Raw genomic sequence first — 13770 nt, forward strand, 5'->3', positions numbered from 1 at the left:
TAGGCTATTTGGGTGATGGTTACAGTAAAATCCCAGACTTCACTACTATGCAATATATCCATGTAACAAAACTGCACTTGTACCCTTTAAAGTTATACAAATTTTTTAACAAAGAAAAGAAACTCATGGAAAAAAGGGATTGGTGGCCTTTTTGAGATGCAGAATTACTCTCATTCTCTCTATCCACTGCTGTCCTCCTCACTATCGACTATGTTACTCTAGGAAACAGGAATACCAGGATGAGACAGGCAATCATTTGCAGAAATCCTGGCACCTGGCCATCAGGAGCCATGTCCTACTGCTGTAGCCTGGCGACACCTCCATCTTCTCAGTTCTCCTGCCCAGGTCATGGGTGGCCTCTCTGGGCCTTTCATGACAAAGCTAAGGGCTGCCCTAGTGTCTGTGCTCTACATGCCACACAAGCCAGAGGCCTACCTGCTGCCAGAAGGCCTTGCTCCCCTTTGGTTGTGTCATCTCATTGTCCAGTCCCATCCTGTTCACTCTGGGTTGCAGCCAGGAGCCAAATTGACTTTGTGCCCTGTGGACCCTCAGAAAAGCAGCTTTTTTAGTAATTGTGGAGAGTTTGTCTGCAATCTCTTGCCCCCCAACTAAGCCTGTCCTGGTTTGCCTCCTTTTGCTGGTCCAGAGTCTGATCCAGATAAAAAGTCTTTACCTTTCATTCTTTGGGTAGCAGGTTTCCTGGCAGCCTCCTAGCTGGGCCCACCAATGGTCGGCCTCACAGCCTCACATCATTTTGATTTTGCATCACCTCTCTCCATTGTTCTCTCTTTAGAGATGGGCTCTTTATCTCCAGCTGAAGGTCCACTTTTTCTGAACCCTTCATGGTTCTCCAGCAGCTTGGTACCTGAGTCCTCTTCTCTGCTGCCTCCCTTGGGGCAATGGTGCTCACAATCATACACATACTCACACATTCACACATAAACTCACTCATCAACCTGCACACATATATACAATTCTCACATGTATACACACACACCTTCACACACACACATTCCCTCACGCTTACACATGTACACATACTCACATAATTCTCACACCCTCACATACATTCACACACATACACAGTCATACCTGTATGTACATTATTCCAACATGCGCACACGCACACACCCATACACACACTCACACATTCCCATGCACACATACACATAAATACGTACCTATAGACACTAACGTGTATTATCGAATGCACACACACTCACCCACCCATATATTCTCATGTGCATCCACATGTACACATCTATACAAACACATCTCCCTCACACTTACACATATGCACATACACAACTCTCATGCACATAAACACACAAACTCACACTCTTCTGCATGCACACACACTGCATACTCACACAGAGTGTGTTGCTGAGTTGGTGAAGATGGGGGGTGACTGGCAAGAGGGGAGTAGGTGGAGGGAAAATGCTTCAATCCCAGCTGACAGATGGATCTCCTGACCATCTGGGAACTGAAGGAAGGAGGAGGACACGGAACTCGCGTTGAGCCCTCATGCTGTGCCAGGTACAGTGTTTTGCCTTCAGGAATTTCCCACTCACAGCCGTCTTTTCAGGAAACAATTCTTAGCCCCTGAGACAGTAGGGTCACTGGAGAGCTGAGCTGTGACAGTGGGCACCCTGCTTTTTCTGCGGCACTGTGCACAAGGAAGGAGGCTGAGCCTCGATATCCGTAGTCACAAAAGGTGAGTCTTGCTGAGCTGCAGGAAACATAGGCAACAAAGAGATGTTCAAAACCAACAAAAGTCACTCATGATGGCACCTCCCAAAGATGACCATGGCTTGTATTTGGCACTTATTTTTGATCCTTCACAAACATAAAGATTTACATAATAATTTAAGAGGTGGTCACAATGTCAATACTCTAGTGTAATAGGTTCATTTTCCACTAAACAATATAAGATTGATTATCATTTATTTAGCACTTACCATATGTTAAGCAAGATCCTAAGCACATCACACATATTGAGTAATTTAATCCTCATCAGGACTCTGTGAGGTAGGGACCAGTTTATCCAGTGGAACTGAGACTCGGAGATGTTAAGCAACTCGTCTGCACAGGCAGCGAGCGTGGAGCTAGCATTTAAACTCATACAGTTGGATTCAGTAACCCAGGCTGGTTCATAACTCAGGGGTGCCTCTTTTTTTCCCATGGAAATTTCCCTTAACAATCAATGCTCTTTTAAAGCCCCATACTAATGGTAACATAATGTTCCACCATCTAATACTATCATTCACCTAGCTGATTCCCAATTACTGAGCATTTAGGTTGTTTCTAACTTCTGACTAGTTTAAACAGTGTTGCCCTGAAAAAATCTTTATGCAAACACTTTTTGAAAATTGAATAATTACTCAGGATAAATCCCACGGGGTAGAATCGCTGCATGTACACATTTTAAAAACATTCAATTCTCCCCACCAAATTGCCATTCCAGAAATATCATGCCAGCCACACTCCCACCAGCCGACTGCAAAATTGTCTTTTTCTCTGCAGATGGTCTGGGTTTTACTGTTGAATCTTATAATTTGGCATGGTGCATACATAATACAGGTATCACCATAGCCAGGGTTCAGGCTGCCTGTGGTAATGTGTTGCCATTGTATGAACATGACTATAGGAACTAAGACTTAGGATGCTTGAAAAGGCTGAGTTCTGCTTTGTTAGGATAAATGGTGGCTGAAGCAGAGGCAGAATGCACTCTGCACAGATGGTGAATGCACACGAGAATGTGTCAGGTTTCCAAAGAGTCCGTGATGTACAGAGAAGGGGCAGACCCCGTGTCCTCCCTTCTTCCAGAGTTTCAGTGACTCCATGAACCACTTTTGTTTCTAAAGCTAGGGAAATAAAGGCATTGCCATTTGTGTGTGGTCTGTCACCAGCAATGTTCCCTGGGAAGTGGTCCAAGAGCAAAGACAGTAGGTGAATTCTCCCCAGTCCATTCTTCATGAGTCTAACCAGGACAGAGGAGACAGCACAGACTTCTTTGGAGCCAGATGTAACTCAGGTTGACATGGCTCCACTGTTCATAATTCAGGCTTGTTTGGGACATGTCATTTAATTTTTCTGAGCCTCAGTTTTTTTTGTTTTTGTTGTTGATGTTGTTGTTGTTGTTTTGTCTGTAAATGGGGTGGAATCTTCTGCCCTTGAGTAGTATTACATGGATAAAAAAGGGATCAGGTTTCCGAAGGCATTGGTACCCAGTGGGGGCCCCACACCTTCCCTGTACCTGGCACTACGGGCACCTGGCTTCCTTCTGTGCTTCCTTTCCGATAGCGTTTCTAACTGATGTTTGCAGCACAAACATTCTCATTTGGGGGAGCAGTGTGGTTGCTTGTCCCTTTCCAAAGCAGTTAGGATGGAATGTAATAGTGTAATGAGGTTCTTGCCTTGAAGGCTGATGTGTCTGAAAGGTTGTGCTCCAAGTGAGTTCCAAAAGGGGTGGAATCAGTGGAGCAACAAAAGGCAATGCAATTTCATTTTACTGCCGGTGTGAAGTCATGGAACACAAGCAAGTCATCCAATAACCCAGCTCACTTGTGGCTTCTTTTATAGAGCCCAACCTTCCTCCAGCAAATAGAGGCCAATCATATTCCCCTAAATGTTAGGGAGGATGCTGTAAGTGTTAGAGCCAGACTCCCTCACCATGTCAATTTTTTTTTCCTTTTGCAACAACCCAGGGTGCAGGTAGACTGAGAAGGGAATCTGTTTGCTAAGGTGTTTGCTGGGAGACAAGGCTGGGTGGTCTCTCTAGCTGTTGTTGTCCTGGCATCCCAGGGATAGATGCTCACATGCCTTTGACTTTTTCTCATGCCAAGATATTCTTCCTCCTTTCCCTAAAGTTCCTGCATCTATTCTTTTTTATGTCTGGACCATGTTTATTTGTTTGCTTTTCTTTTAGGAAAAGGAGAGAATGAAATGAAGCAAAATGTTTAGAGGTAGGCCAGAAATGTCAAGGAGATTTTTCCAAGTGCTTGGCTATTATCAGGGAGCCAGTGTTCTGGAGAGGTCTGAGAGCTCTCCCAGACCTTTGTGTCCTGTTGATGATGGGCCAGGGCACTGCTACAGTGGAGCCAGGGGCACATGGAGGATGCAGATTGGATTAGGTGTCTGTGTCATGCATGATAGAACAAACTGTGAAACAAGGTTAAATAAAGACAACACTTTCACCCACTTGTCTAGAAAAGTGTCACTTATCCCGCTCTATTAGGTGATGATCCATCTTTTAGAATATTGCATTTCACATGTACACACAAGAGCAATAATACTGTATCTATCAATAATAATCTGTTCATCCTATTATTTTCTTTCACTTTCCTTAAGTATTCATATCTATGTATATAAATATAAACATAGAGTGTTTCTGTAAAGCCTTTATATTACTATCTGTTACATAAAATGCTATCACATTTATGAACCATAATTGATTAAGTTGTTTCCCTAATAGTAAATATTTAAACCATATGTTTACTTTAGAGTCAACTCTTGATTTAGAATATTTGTCATGCATTTTAGATACATTTAGGTTACTTTTTTGGTTAAATTCCCAACTTGCAAAGGTGAAAGACATGAGCAGCTTTAAACATTTGTGTTTTGTACTCTTGTATTACTCTCCAAAGGGTTGCATCATTTTGTGGTGCTGGTAGCCATGAAGGATTACGCACATTTTTTTCACAATTCCTTTACCACTAGATATTATCATTTTTTTTTAAAGCGCTGTGTAAGTGGCCAAATTACATTTCTAGACCATATGTTCTAGAAATGTAATTTGGCCACTTACACATATTAGTTTGCAGACATCTATTTTCTAGGATGATCTGCAAATACGTTTCATAGCTCCTGGAAGAAACATGGGTTGGAGTCCCAGGACCCCGTAACTAGTCCTGAAGGGCTCTCTGGGGTCAAAAGGGCCTGGACTGTTGGATGTCTATGCCCACCTAGGCTCTGCAGAGAGCTGAGGGCTTGGAGCAAGCTTGGCTGTATCCACAGCCTTGTCTCCAGCCTAACTTTCCACCAGCCTTATTCTAAGGCATTGATCCATGGTGAGTCAGCAATTGGAAATTCAGAATGCGTTTAATATTATAAATGGACCAGCCAAACCAGATAAAGGTAACTTAACCCATTGAAAGGTGAAATATAGTGTTTGCTTTTGTTTTCTTTTAATAGCGGAACTCAAATCAGTGGCATCCCTTTTATCTTTTAGGCATTATGAGATAAATGCTAACAATCTATTTGCAAACAACTTACCACCTATCATGGCTGTTCTCAGACATTATCCTCCTCAACTTCCCACAGCCACCTGGAAGTAGGGATAACACAGTACTGGGAGATATAGGAAGAAGGAGTTGGTCTGAACAGGAAGTAGCAAAAAAATAGCAGATCTAAAGATCTGTTGTGACACTTGGCCAAGGGACTCTGGGACACCTGCAGGGAGGTGACTGGGTTCACCCTCCTCCCTCTACAAGCACCAGACCATAGCATAAGGTTGAGAGGAAGCTAGATTCCTGCCTATGCTGTGTCTTTTCCAGAGCCTGAAAACATCCTCAACAGAAAAGAGTTAATATAAATAGGAAATGACAAATGCCTCGTAATGTGAGAGGTCTCTGAAATGGAGGTGAAGGGATGGAGAATGGCGAGAAAGAGATAGACATGATTTCCTAACAGAACTAGAGGCTAGATAAGAGGTTGCACCCACAGAGGAGGTGACTGAACCTAGGAGCGGGATTGGAGGAAATGCTGAGACTCAAGGAAGAAGGAGGGTGAACTTGCAGCAGGAGGGGCAGGGAAGAGAGGACACACTTGGCTGTCCTGGAGGCAGATGCTTGATATATTAGGTGTTCCTCCCTGTAGTGGGGAAGTCAGACCAGTGGATAAGTAGCACAGAATAAGGGGGTGAATTCATCATTATTAGGGGCCACATGGAAAACTGATTCTGACCCTACAAGGAAGAAGCAAAGCTTAGAGTTTTTGTGGGGACAGGATGGAGCTCATTCTGCAAGGGGAGAAGAAGAGGGTCTGTATAAAGACAACAGGGCCATGATGGGTGGGATATTTTGACTTCTTAGAGCTGGCGTCTGCAATGTTCCTGACAGTATGGTCAGACCTAAGAAGCCTTATGTCTCAGACAGGCTCTGTGACACACTGGAAACTGGGGGAGATGTCTGCAAGGTCCAGAAAGTTCTCCTGGAAATAGATGAACTTGGGGACCCAAGGAAATACTTCAGCACTGCCTTTTACTCAGCATGGAGCTGAAAGAGAAAGGCTGAGAAAGTTCTGGGATGCCAAGGAAGTGAAGATGACATTTAGGAATGGAGGGTATTTCCTAAGGACAGAGCTAGAATCTGGCCTGTCCTGCCACCATTGGAGCTTCTGATTTGGCCCTGTCAGAGTCCTATCCATAAAGGGTTCTTCCCCATGCACAGGGAGCTCTAGGCATGTACTTGTGCTGGATATTGTCACCTGTTCTTGGAGGCACTGAAGTCAAGGCCTTTTCCTGTATTCACTTTAAACGGGGCTCAGTCAAGTTCTAAGTAGAAATATTAAAGGGATAAGATTTACCACAGTCCATCCTCCCCTCCTTCTCATCTCCACACTGTTATACTCCCCTACATTTCCATAGAATTACAGTCCCCTGGCATTAGATTTTCTGCCCTCTCCAAGGGTGAACCCCCAATCTGAGACATAGGCCCATGCCATGACCAGAAAGCTCATCCTAGAGCCTACCTCCAGCTCCCATCACAAAATGTGGGACAGCACCCTCTCCAGGTGCTCCTGCTTCGGCATTTTCAGGCAGATTCTGGATCCAGCCACATGCTTCCTCAGACACAAGAAATATATTGGCAGCCTGGCATAGTGGCATGAACCTGTAGTCCCAGCAACTCAAGATGCTGAAGCAGGATGATTGCTTGAGCCCAGGAGTTCAAATTCAGCCTGGGTAACATAGCAAGACTGTCTATATTTTTTTTTAAAAAAAGAAAAAATAAATATAATGATGAACTTAGTCCCTGTTTACAAATAGACAAATGGGGAGATGGAGTATTCAGCAGGTCCAGAAGGCATGTCCTACTGTCTCCTCTGGACTTCCTTCCTGGTTAGCAGGGATTTGAGGCTGAGCCATTGCCAGCATCCCTTCTGGATGTTCCCTCCTTTTCAGCTTAGGCCAGCAGGACTATAAATGTGGGTGCTTTCATGCAGCTGTGCTCACCTGTCCCTGAGCCCAAACTGAGTCACAAACGCCTGTGGCTTGAAGGAAGCCACGTGTCCCATTAGAGTGGCCACATCAGGCTTTCCTTGGAGTCCCTTTCCACTCTGTCTAAGTCAGCATATTTTGTTTTCATTCTTGGAGCATCACTTGAAATGTAGAAACAAACCTGATCTTAATTTTTCCCTCAAAGTGACATGCCCTTTTGAAATTGTACAAATAACAATGTCTGATTGTCATGTTGAATTGCAAGCATGGATGTGAAATGCTCCAAAGTCTGACTGAAACCAAATATTAGGTCATAAGTCAACATTTTGCTGAGAAACTTGGTTACTAAGAGGTTGAAAATGTCTATCTTTTTGTGAGAAAACTTGTTTGCCAGCAGGAAAAATTTATAGGACTGTTATCTTCCTACATGGAAGGAGAGAGATGTGTGTAATTTTGCAACCTGGGTCAGAGTCCTTTAGGACTTCTGAAATTGGATTGGTTGAGGACTGAGGCCTTGGTGTAATATTTGAATTGCTCCCTGAGGTGAAAGTCAATGAGTGGCACAGGTGTGTGTCATTTCTTACAAGGTTGTTGGGCAAAATTGTCTGAATGTCTGGGAACAGGCTCTTCCCACTGCAGGAGGTCACACTCTGCCCACAAATCCTTCTAATGGAGAACTTCTGACAAAGAAATAAGCCGTCTTGGGCCATGGGCACTTGGGGTCTTGAAAGAAATAAAATCTTGACTAACTTCGTCTAAGTAGCTATGACACTCTTTGGAAAGTCTCAGTGGACATGAAGACTCAACTGAACAAAGGCAGGAGCCAGGGACAATGCCCTCAACAATGCCAAGAAGCCTGTAGCTTGCTAGCATGGCCTATTATTGTCTGTGATATTTCAGTGCTGTCACTAAGCCCATAATGAGGCCCCCCATCATCTAGTGCGAGCCACGGTAGAAAGGAAAGAAGTGGCAACGAGTTGTCTGTGTGCTCGCTATAGCATTAAAGCCGGGCACTTTGCTGCATTAAGAACATCCTACTTTGTTTCAAGATGGCCAAGTGACAGTGTCAGGTTTGCATCTCTTTCCAGAAAGTAAAGCAGCTTGCATTCCCTCCCAGTGCCCAAACTCCAGGCAAAGTTAGAATTGTGGTTCAGGATAGAAGACAACCTCTGCTGTGGATGGGTGTGACAGAGTAGGACTTTAGCTGTCACCGCAGGCAAATTCCCGATGGAAGAATCTGCCACCACTGCACTGATATGGAGACAGTGACACCAGAAACCTGCACGTGTGTGTGCGTATATGTGTTTACATGTGTGTGTGTACAAACATATATGCATGTGAGTGTGTGCATACGTATGTGAACACATACTTATGGGTGCATAGATGTGTGTGTATTACACATATGTATGTGGATGTGCACAGGTGTATGTGTGCAGGCATGTGTGTGCATGTGTAGGGGTGTGTGCAGGCATGTGCATACCTTCATGTGTGGGCAATAAAAGACAAGTGGCAGAAGCCTGGCATGGCACCATAACAGTCAAGCCCTGTCCCTGATGGATTTTTCCTCATGCACAGGGGACTCTAGACATGTGCATGTGCTTGTGCTTGATATTAAGTCATCATTACTCTGGGGCACTGAATTCAGGGCCATTTTCCAGATTTACCCTAAGCAGAGCTCAGACAAGTTCTAAGTAGAAATATCAGTGGATAAGATTTGCCATGGTTCTATTCTCCCCTGTTCCTCATCCCCAACTGTTATGCTCCCCAACAATTCTGATCTGAGAATCTCAGTCACCTGGCATTAGATTTTCTACACTCTCCAAAGCTGAGCCTTCTAATCTGAGACATAGGCCCATGGCACTGTGACCAGGAAGCTCGTCTTAGAGCCCACCTCTAGTTCCTCTGCTCTTCCCCTCTCCATGAGATGTTTTGTGGCTGGTCTGCACACATTTTATGTCTAGTCAAAGTGAGTGGCCTCAACCAATGCTGGTATTTGTAGGCCAGGAAATAGTAGCAGAGTTGCTGTGCTGTCTGGTGGGTAGGAAGACCATTGAGGATGGGTCCCTCAAATCCCACCATCAAGATAGCTCACCGATCAAAGCTGACACAACTGGCCAGGACTACCTGATTTCATGGTAATTTTGATCTTTCAGGCAAAGAAGGGGAACTACGCCTTCCTATGGGATGTGGCCGTGGTGGAATACGCAGCCCTGACAGATGACGACTGCTCGGTGACTGTCATCGGCAACAGCATCAGCAGCAAGGGTTACGGGATCGCCCTGCAGCATGGCAGCCCCTACAGGGACCTCTTCTCCCAGAGGTAAGCTCAGGCAGCTGCCTGGGGACTCTAGTGTCTCGGGACTCTGGTGGTCGAGGGTAAGAGAATAACCTCTTAGAAGACAAGAGCCAATGCAAACACCTTTGTTCATCACATTTTCCTAAGCACATACTATGCCCCACTGCTTCCTCCTCCCCTACCCTCAGACCCTGTGGAAGTATATGGTCCCTGCCAGGAAGGCTCAGAGTCTCTCTGGGGTCTCTGTTGTGAGCAGGTAATGCCAGCCCAGAGCATATTAGCATGTGGCAAAGACATCCTCAGTATGCTAGGGTAGAGGCAGGCAGAAAAGGGCATCTCACCAGACCCAGGATATCTGGGAGAACCTCCCAGAGGAGGGGGCACCTGAGGCTGGAAGAATGAGGAGGAGTTAGCCAGAAAAATGAATAATTAGCAGGATCTGATAAGGGCCTACTAATCACTTTTAAAGAGAAATGTACCTGTAAAGTGGAGTAGTCAATGTGGAGACTTTTAAAAAGTAGGGTCAGAGAAGCAGAATGTCTCCATATTTATTTGCACGTGGCTGGAAGGGGCCTCTGATTGTAGGGCAGAAGTTTCCTTGTCCAAGGAGATGCTGTCTGCTGGGGCAGGGAAGGGATGTGGCCTTAGCCAGAAAGGGTGGAAGTGGGGCATGGGTAGTTCAGTGGCCTTTGTCCAGTAGTCAGCTGTGAACAAGAGCTCCTGTCCCCAACATGTCTAAGCCTTGGGCCATCTTCTTGCACACATCTGTGAAGGGCATTTTGCTGGGTGAAGGGATGAATCTGCAGAGCCCAGTGAGGAAGCCCTATGGGCAGGCTCTGCCAGAGTCTACCCAAATCCAAAATGAGGCAGAAGCATTTGAATGAAAAGGCTGGCATCATGCCAGGTTCAGGGGCAACGCTTGTCAACTGATTAATGCATGGATTTCAGTACTAAGGAACTTCTATTTGGAGACGTGAGAGTCCTTATAAATCATTTCTTTAACATCCTGCAGTTCAGAGAGGGTAACTAGGATATTCAGATTGCTGAGCCAGCTGCTGGCAGAGCTGGAAGTAGAATCCAGGTCTCCTGAGCCCTAGTGCTATGCCCATGTGGCTGCTGGATCTCCAAGCCCCACAACCTCCCTTCTCCCACACTCTAGATGTCCACATTGTGCCCTTCTGCTCATGAGTACCTGGGCCTCAGCCCCATCAAGGGAAGGCTGAGGAGGAGGGCCTGCAACCAGTCCATTCAGTGGTTTCTTTGCAAAATTGAGGAAAAGAGTAGGGCTAATTAAGGTAAATGAGACTTTTGGGTTTTCCCTTAAATTTAATCAAGTATACATTCTGTTCCTCCCTCTACTCTCTGGAGCAGAGAGAGATGACAAGAGGGAAGGAGGAGTAGTGATTTATCAATTGCTCAGATTAAATGCATGAAGAAAGAATGGCTTCTCTCCAGGATTTATAACACGTTGGTGTTCTTGAGGTTCACACCAGTTGGTTTTCCGAGATGGGAGGCTCAGGACGATTCCACAGACCATCAACCTCTGAGCATCTCTCTAGAACAGATGGTAAGAGAGCCCATGGGGCCAACACAGCAGCAGCACCAAGACCACTAATGCACCCCAAGACGCGCTCATGGAAGCACAGGGGCCCCAGAGAGGAAAGGTTAGAGTCCCCGTGTGCTCACACTGCTCACATGGCTCCTGAGAGTCTGCTGAAGTGAACACTGACACACTGGAGAGAAGAGGCAGCAGACATTAGTCCAGGAGCCCCGGTCTTGGCTGGATTGCTGAATGGAGTCAGAGCAGAGGGGACTCCCATTAGGTCAGAGTAGAACCTGAGAATACTCAACCTGGGGAAGGTGGAGATGAGTGGGGAGGGGTGTGGCTGTCCACCTCCAATATCGTAAGCCTTGCTGGAGGCAGAAGGAGTGAGATGTCCTTTGTGTGACTTCAGAGGACCAGGGCCAGGGCCAACATGGGGTGTGTGATTCCAGAGACCAGGCTTTCTGAAACAAGCCTGCCCACTACCTGTCCACTCACTGACCGTGAGGTCCATGTGCAAAACCTCCCAACAGAGACCCCATGGGCTGCTCTCCTGATTCCAGCAGTCACCATAATCAAATGTGGCTAGTCCAGTTTCCATGTCATTTTGACAAGTAGTGTTTGATTACTGTTTGCTTTCATCAGAAGGCATGTGCTCTGTGATTATAAGGAAACATCACCAGTGGCCTGTGCTGGCCTCCCACAGTTTCCTCATCTTCCTGTATGGTACAGTTCCTTCTGGGCTGGGATCATCCCTTGAGTAGCGACACTCAGACCTCAGGTTGCCAACTTACTGATGCCAGTGGTTCTTTAAAAGGTTCTGTTGGGCTGGGTGCCGTGGCTCCCCGCACTTTGGGAGGCTGAAGCGGGCAGATCACGTGAGGCCAGGAGTTCAAGCCCAGCCCGACCAACATAGCAAAACCCTGTCTGTAGTAAAAATGCAAAAAATTAGGTGGATGTGGTGGCACACTTCTATAATCCCAGCTACTCGGGAGGCTGAGGCATGAAAATTGCTTGAACCCAGGAGACGGAGGTTGCAGTGAGCTGAGATCGTACCACTGCACTCCAGCCTGGGCGACCAAAAAAGACCCTATTCTCAAAAAAAAAAAAAAAAGGATTTCTTGTATGGTGCATACAGAACTGTGAGCTGCCCCTAGCTAAGGCATGTTTCAGAGGAGTGAAGGGACAGGTCCTGAGAGCAGTGCCTCATGCCATTTGTAGAAAACAGGTTCTGGTATAAATGGTAGGTCCTAGCCTTATGTGGAACTGCTGTGACTGTCTTTCCCTTCATCCTGGGAACTAAACTACTTCCTTCAATAAAGATACGCTCCTTTGCTTTGGCAGAAGACAGAATCTAGATGTATGTGCATGTGTGGAAGGGCTTATGTGCTATAAACAGGCTTGCAGACCACAGCATGCAGAGTGGGCATTCAATAAATGTTTAGCAATTTAATAGCCATTTATTGAGCACCTACTGTGTAGCAGGCTCCACAGCTATTGAATAAAAAAAAAGCACCTGCAATTATATCTGTCTGGAAAATAGAACAGCTGGCTTCAGGAAGTGGCTATTATCCCTCTGGCTTTCTTGTAAGCGGGAGTATGGATTATTACGGTGTGCATTAGTTTAGCCTCATTCTCAAAGTCATTTTGTACCTGTGACTTGTTTTATCTTTCCTCTGTCCCTTCCATATTTAAATATCATTTTTGTTTGTTTAGGTTTTTTGTTTTATGTTATGCTTTCCTATAAATTGCCTTACTATCATTCTGGGATAAGACTGGGTATAAAAAGTGCATACAATTATAGGGAGCAGGAAGAAGAGGTCAGCAAAATTAAGCAACTTCCCTGACATTGCACAGGATCTGTCTAATGAGCAGAAGAGTGGGGATCTGACCCCACAACCACCATCTGGCCAGAGCCTCACCATCCCCTAGGCCCCGAAGCTGGCCCCAGGAGAACAGCCTGCTGTTCTGGAAAGACCATGGCCTCCTGGGTCAGAATGACCCAGCTCTGATGAGCAGCATTGCCACTTTCTAATTGCAACAGTGGGCAAGTCATCTAGATTCTGAGCTTTAGGTCTTTGAGACGTAAAATAGACATAATAAGAACCACTTTGCAGGCTGTTATGAGGATTCAAACAGTGTAAAATGATCAGCTCCTACTGTGTTCTCTATAAAAGGTCGCTCATGTCAGTGCTGGCAAGATAAGGCTACTGGTCAATGTGGCCATCAGACTGACAACTACTAACCAGTTTTTATGGAGCTCTGATTACTGGCTGGATCTCAAGCTAACGGTCTGTATGTGTTCCCTCTTCTCATTTTGTCACAATATCCTGTGAGGTAGGTACATTTATTATAACCTCAGGCTTTAGTGATAAGAGAGCTAAATTTGAGAGACTCCAAGCCTGGATTTGAATGGATAGCCATGAACACAAAGCTCTACTGTCTATCCATAGCTAGCTAGCTGTTCAACTGCTGACCTCCTCAAAGGCCCTGAGGTCCTGCCTATCTGTCCCTGAGGTTCCTGCAACTGCCAGGAGGCTCAGCCTCCTCATGCCTACCAGCACAGACTTATTAAGGCCAGTGAACAGGCAGACGTGCAGACACTGAGTTGGCCCGACGTGATCATATGAGGTGGTACAACACTACGGCTGTCCGGTTCACCATGTGATGTGCCATGAGAGGGGTCTGTAGTGTTCTGGGGCAATCTAAGCATGA

The 13770-nt window shown here is 45.7% G+C and overlaps 1 protein-coding gene across 3 annotated transcripts in view; it reads left to right on the forward strand.

Moving 5' to 3' along the window:
- The window catches only part of GRID1 (glutamate ionotropic receptor delta type subunit 1), a 791529-nt gene that overhangs the window by 763144 nt on the left and 14615 nt on the right, over window positions 1-13770 (forward strand). For all 3 annotated transcript variants that reach the window (XM_050803825.1, XM_050803827.1, XM_050803826.1), the window contains one exon: window positions 9370-9536. In XM_050803825.1, coding sequence (XP_050659782.1) covers window positions 9370-9536 — 167 coding nt within the window. The remainder of the gene's footprint in view (window positions 1-9369; window positions 9537-13770) is intronic.

This window comes from Macaca thibetana, chromosome 9 (assembly GCF_024542745.1).
Source record: "Macaca thibetana thibetana isolate TM-01 chromosome 9, ASM2454274v1, whole genome shotgun sequence".
In the NCBI taxonomy this organism is placed as follows: domain Eukaryota; kingdom Metazoa; phylum Chordata; class Mammalia; order Primates; family Cercopithecidae; genus Macaca; species Macaca thibetana.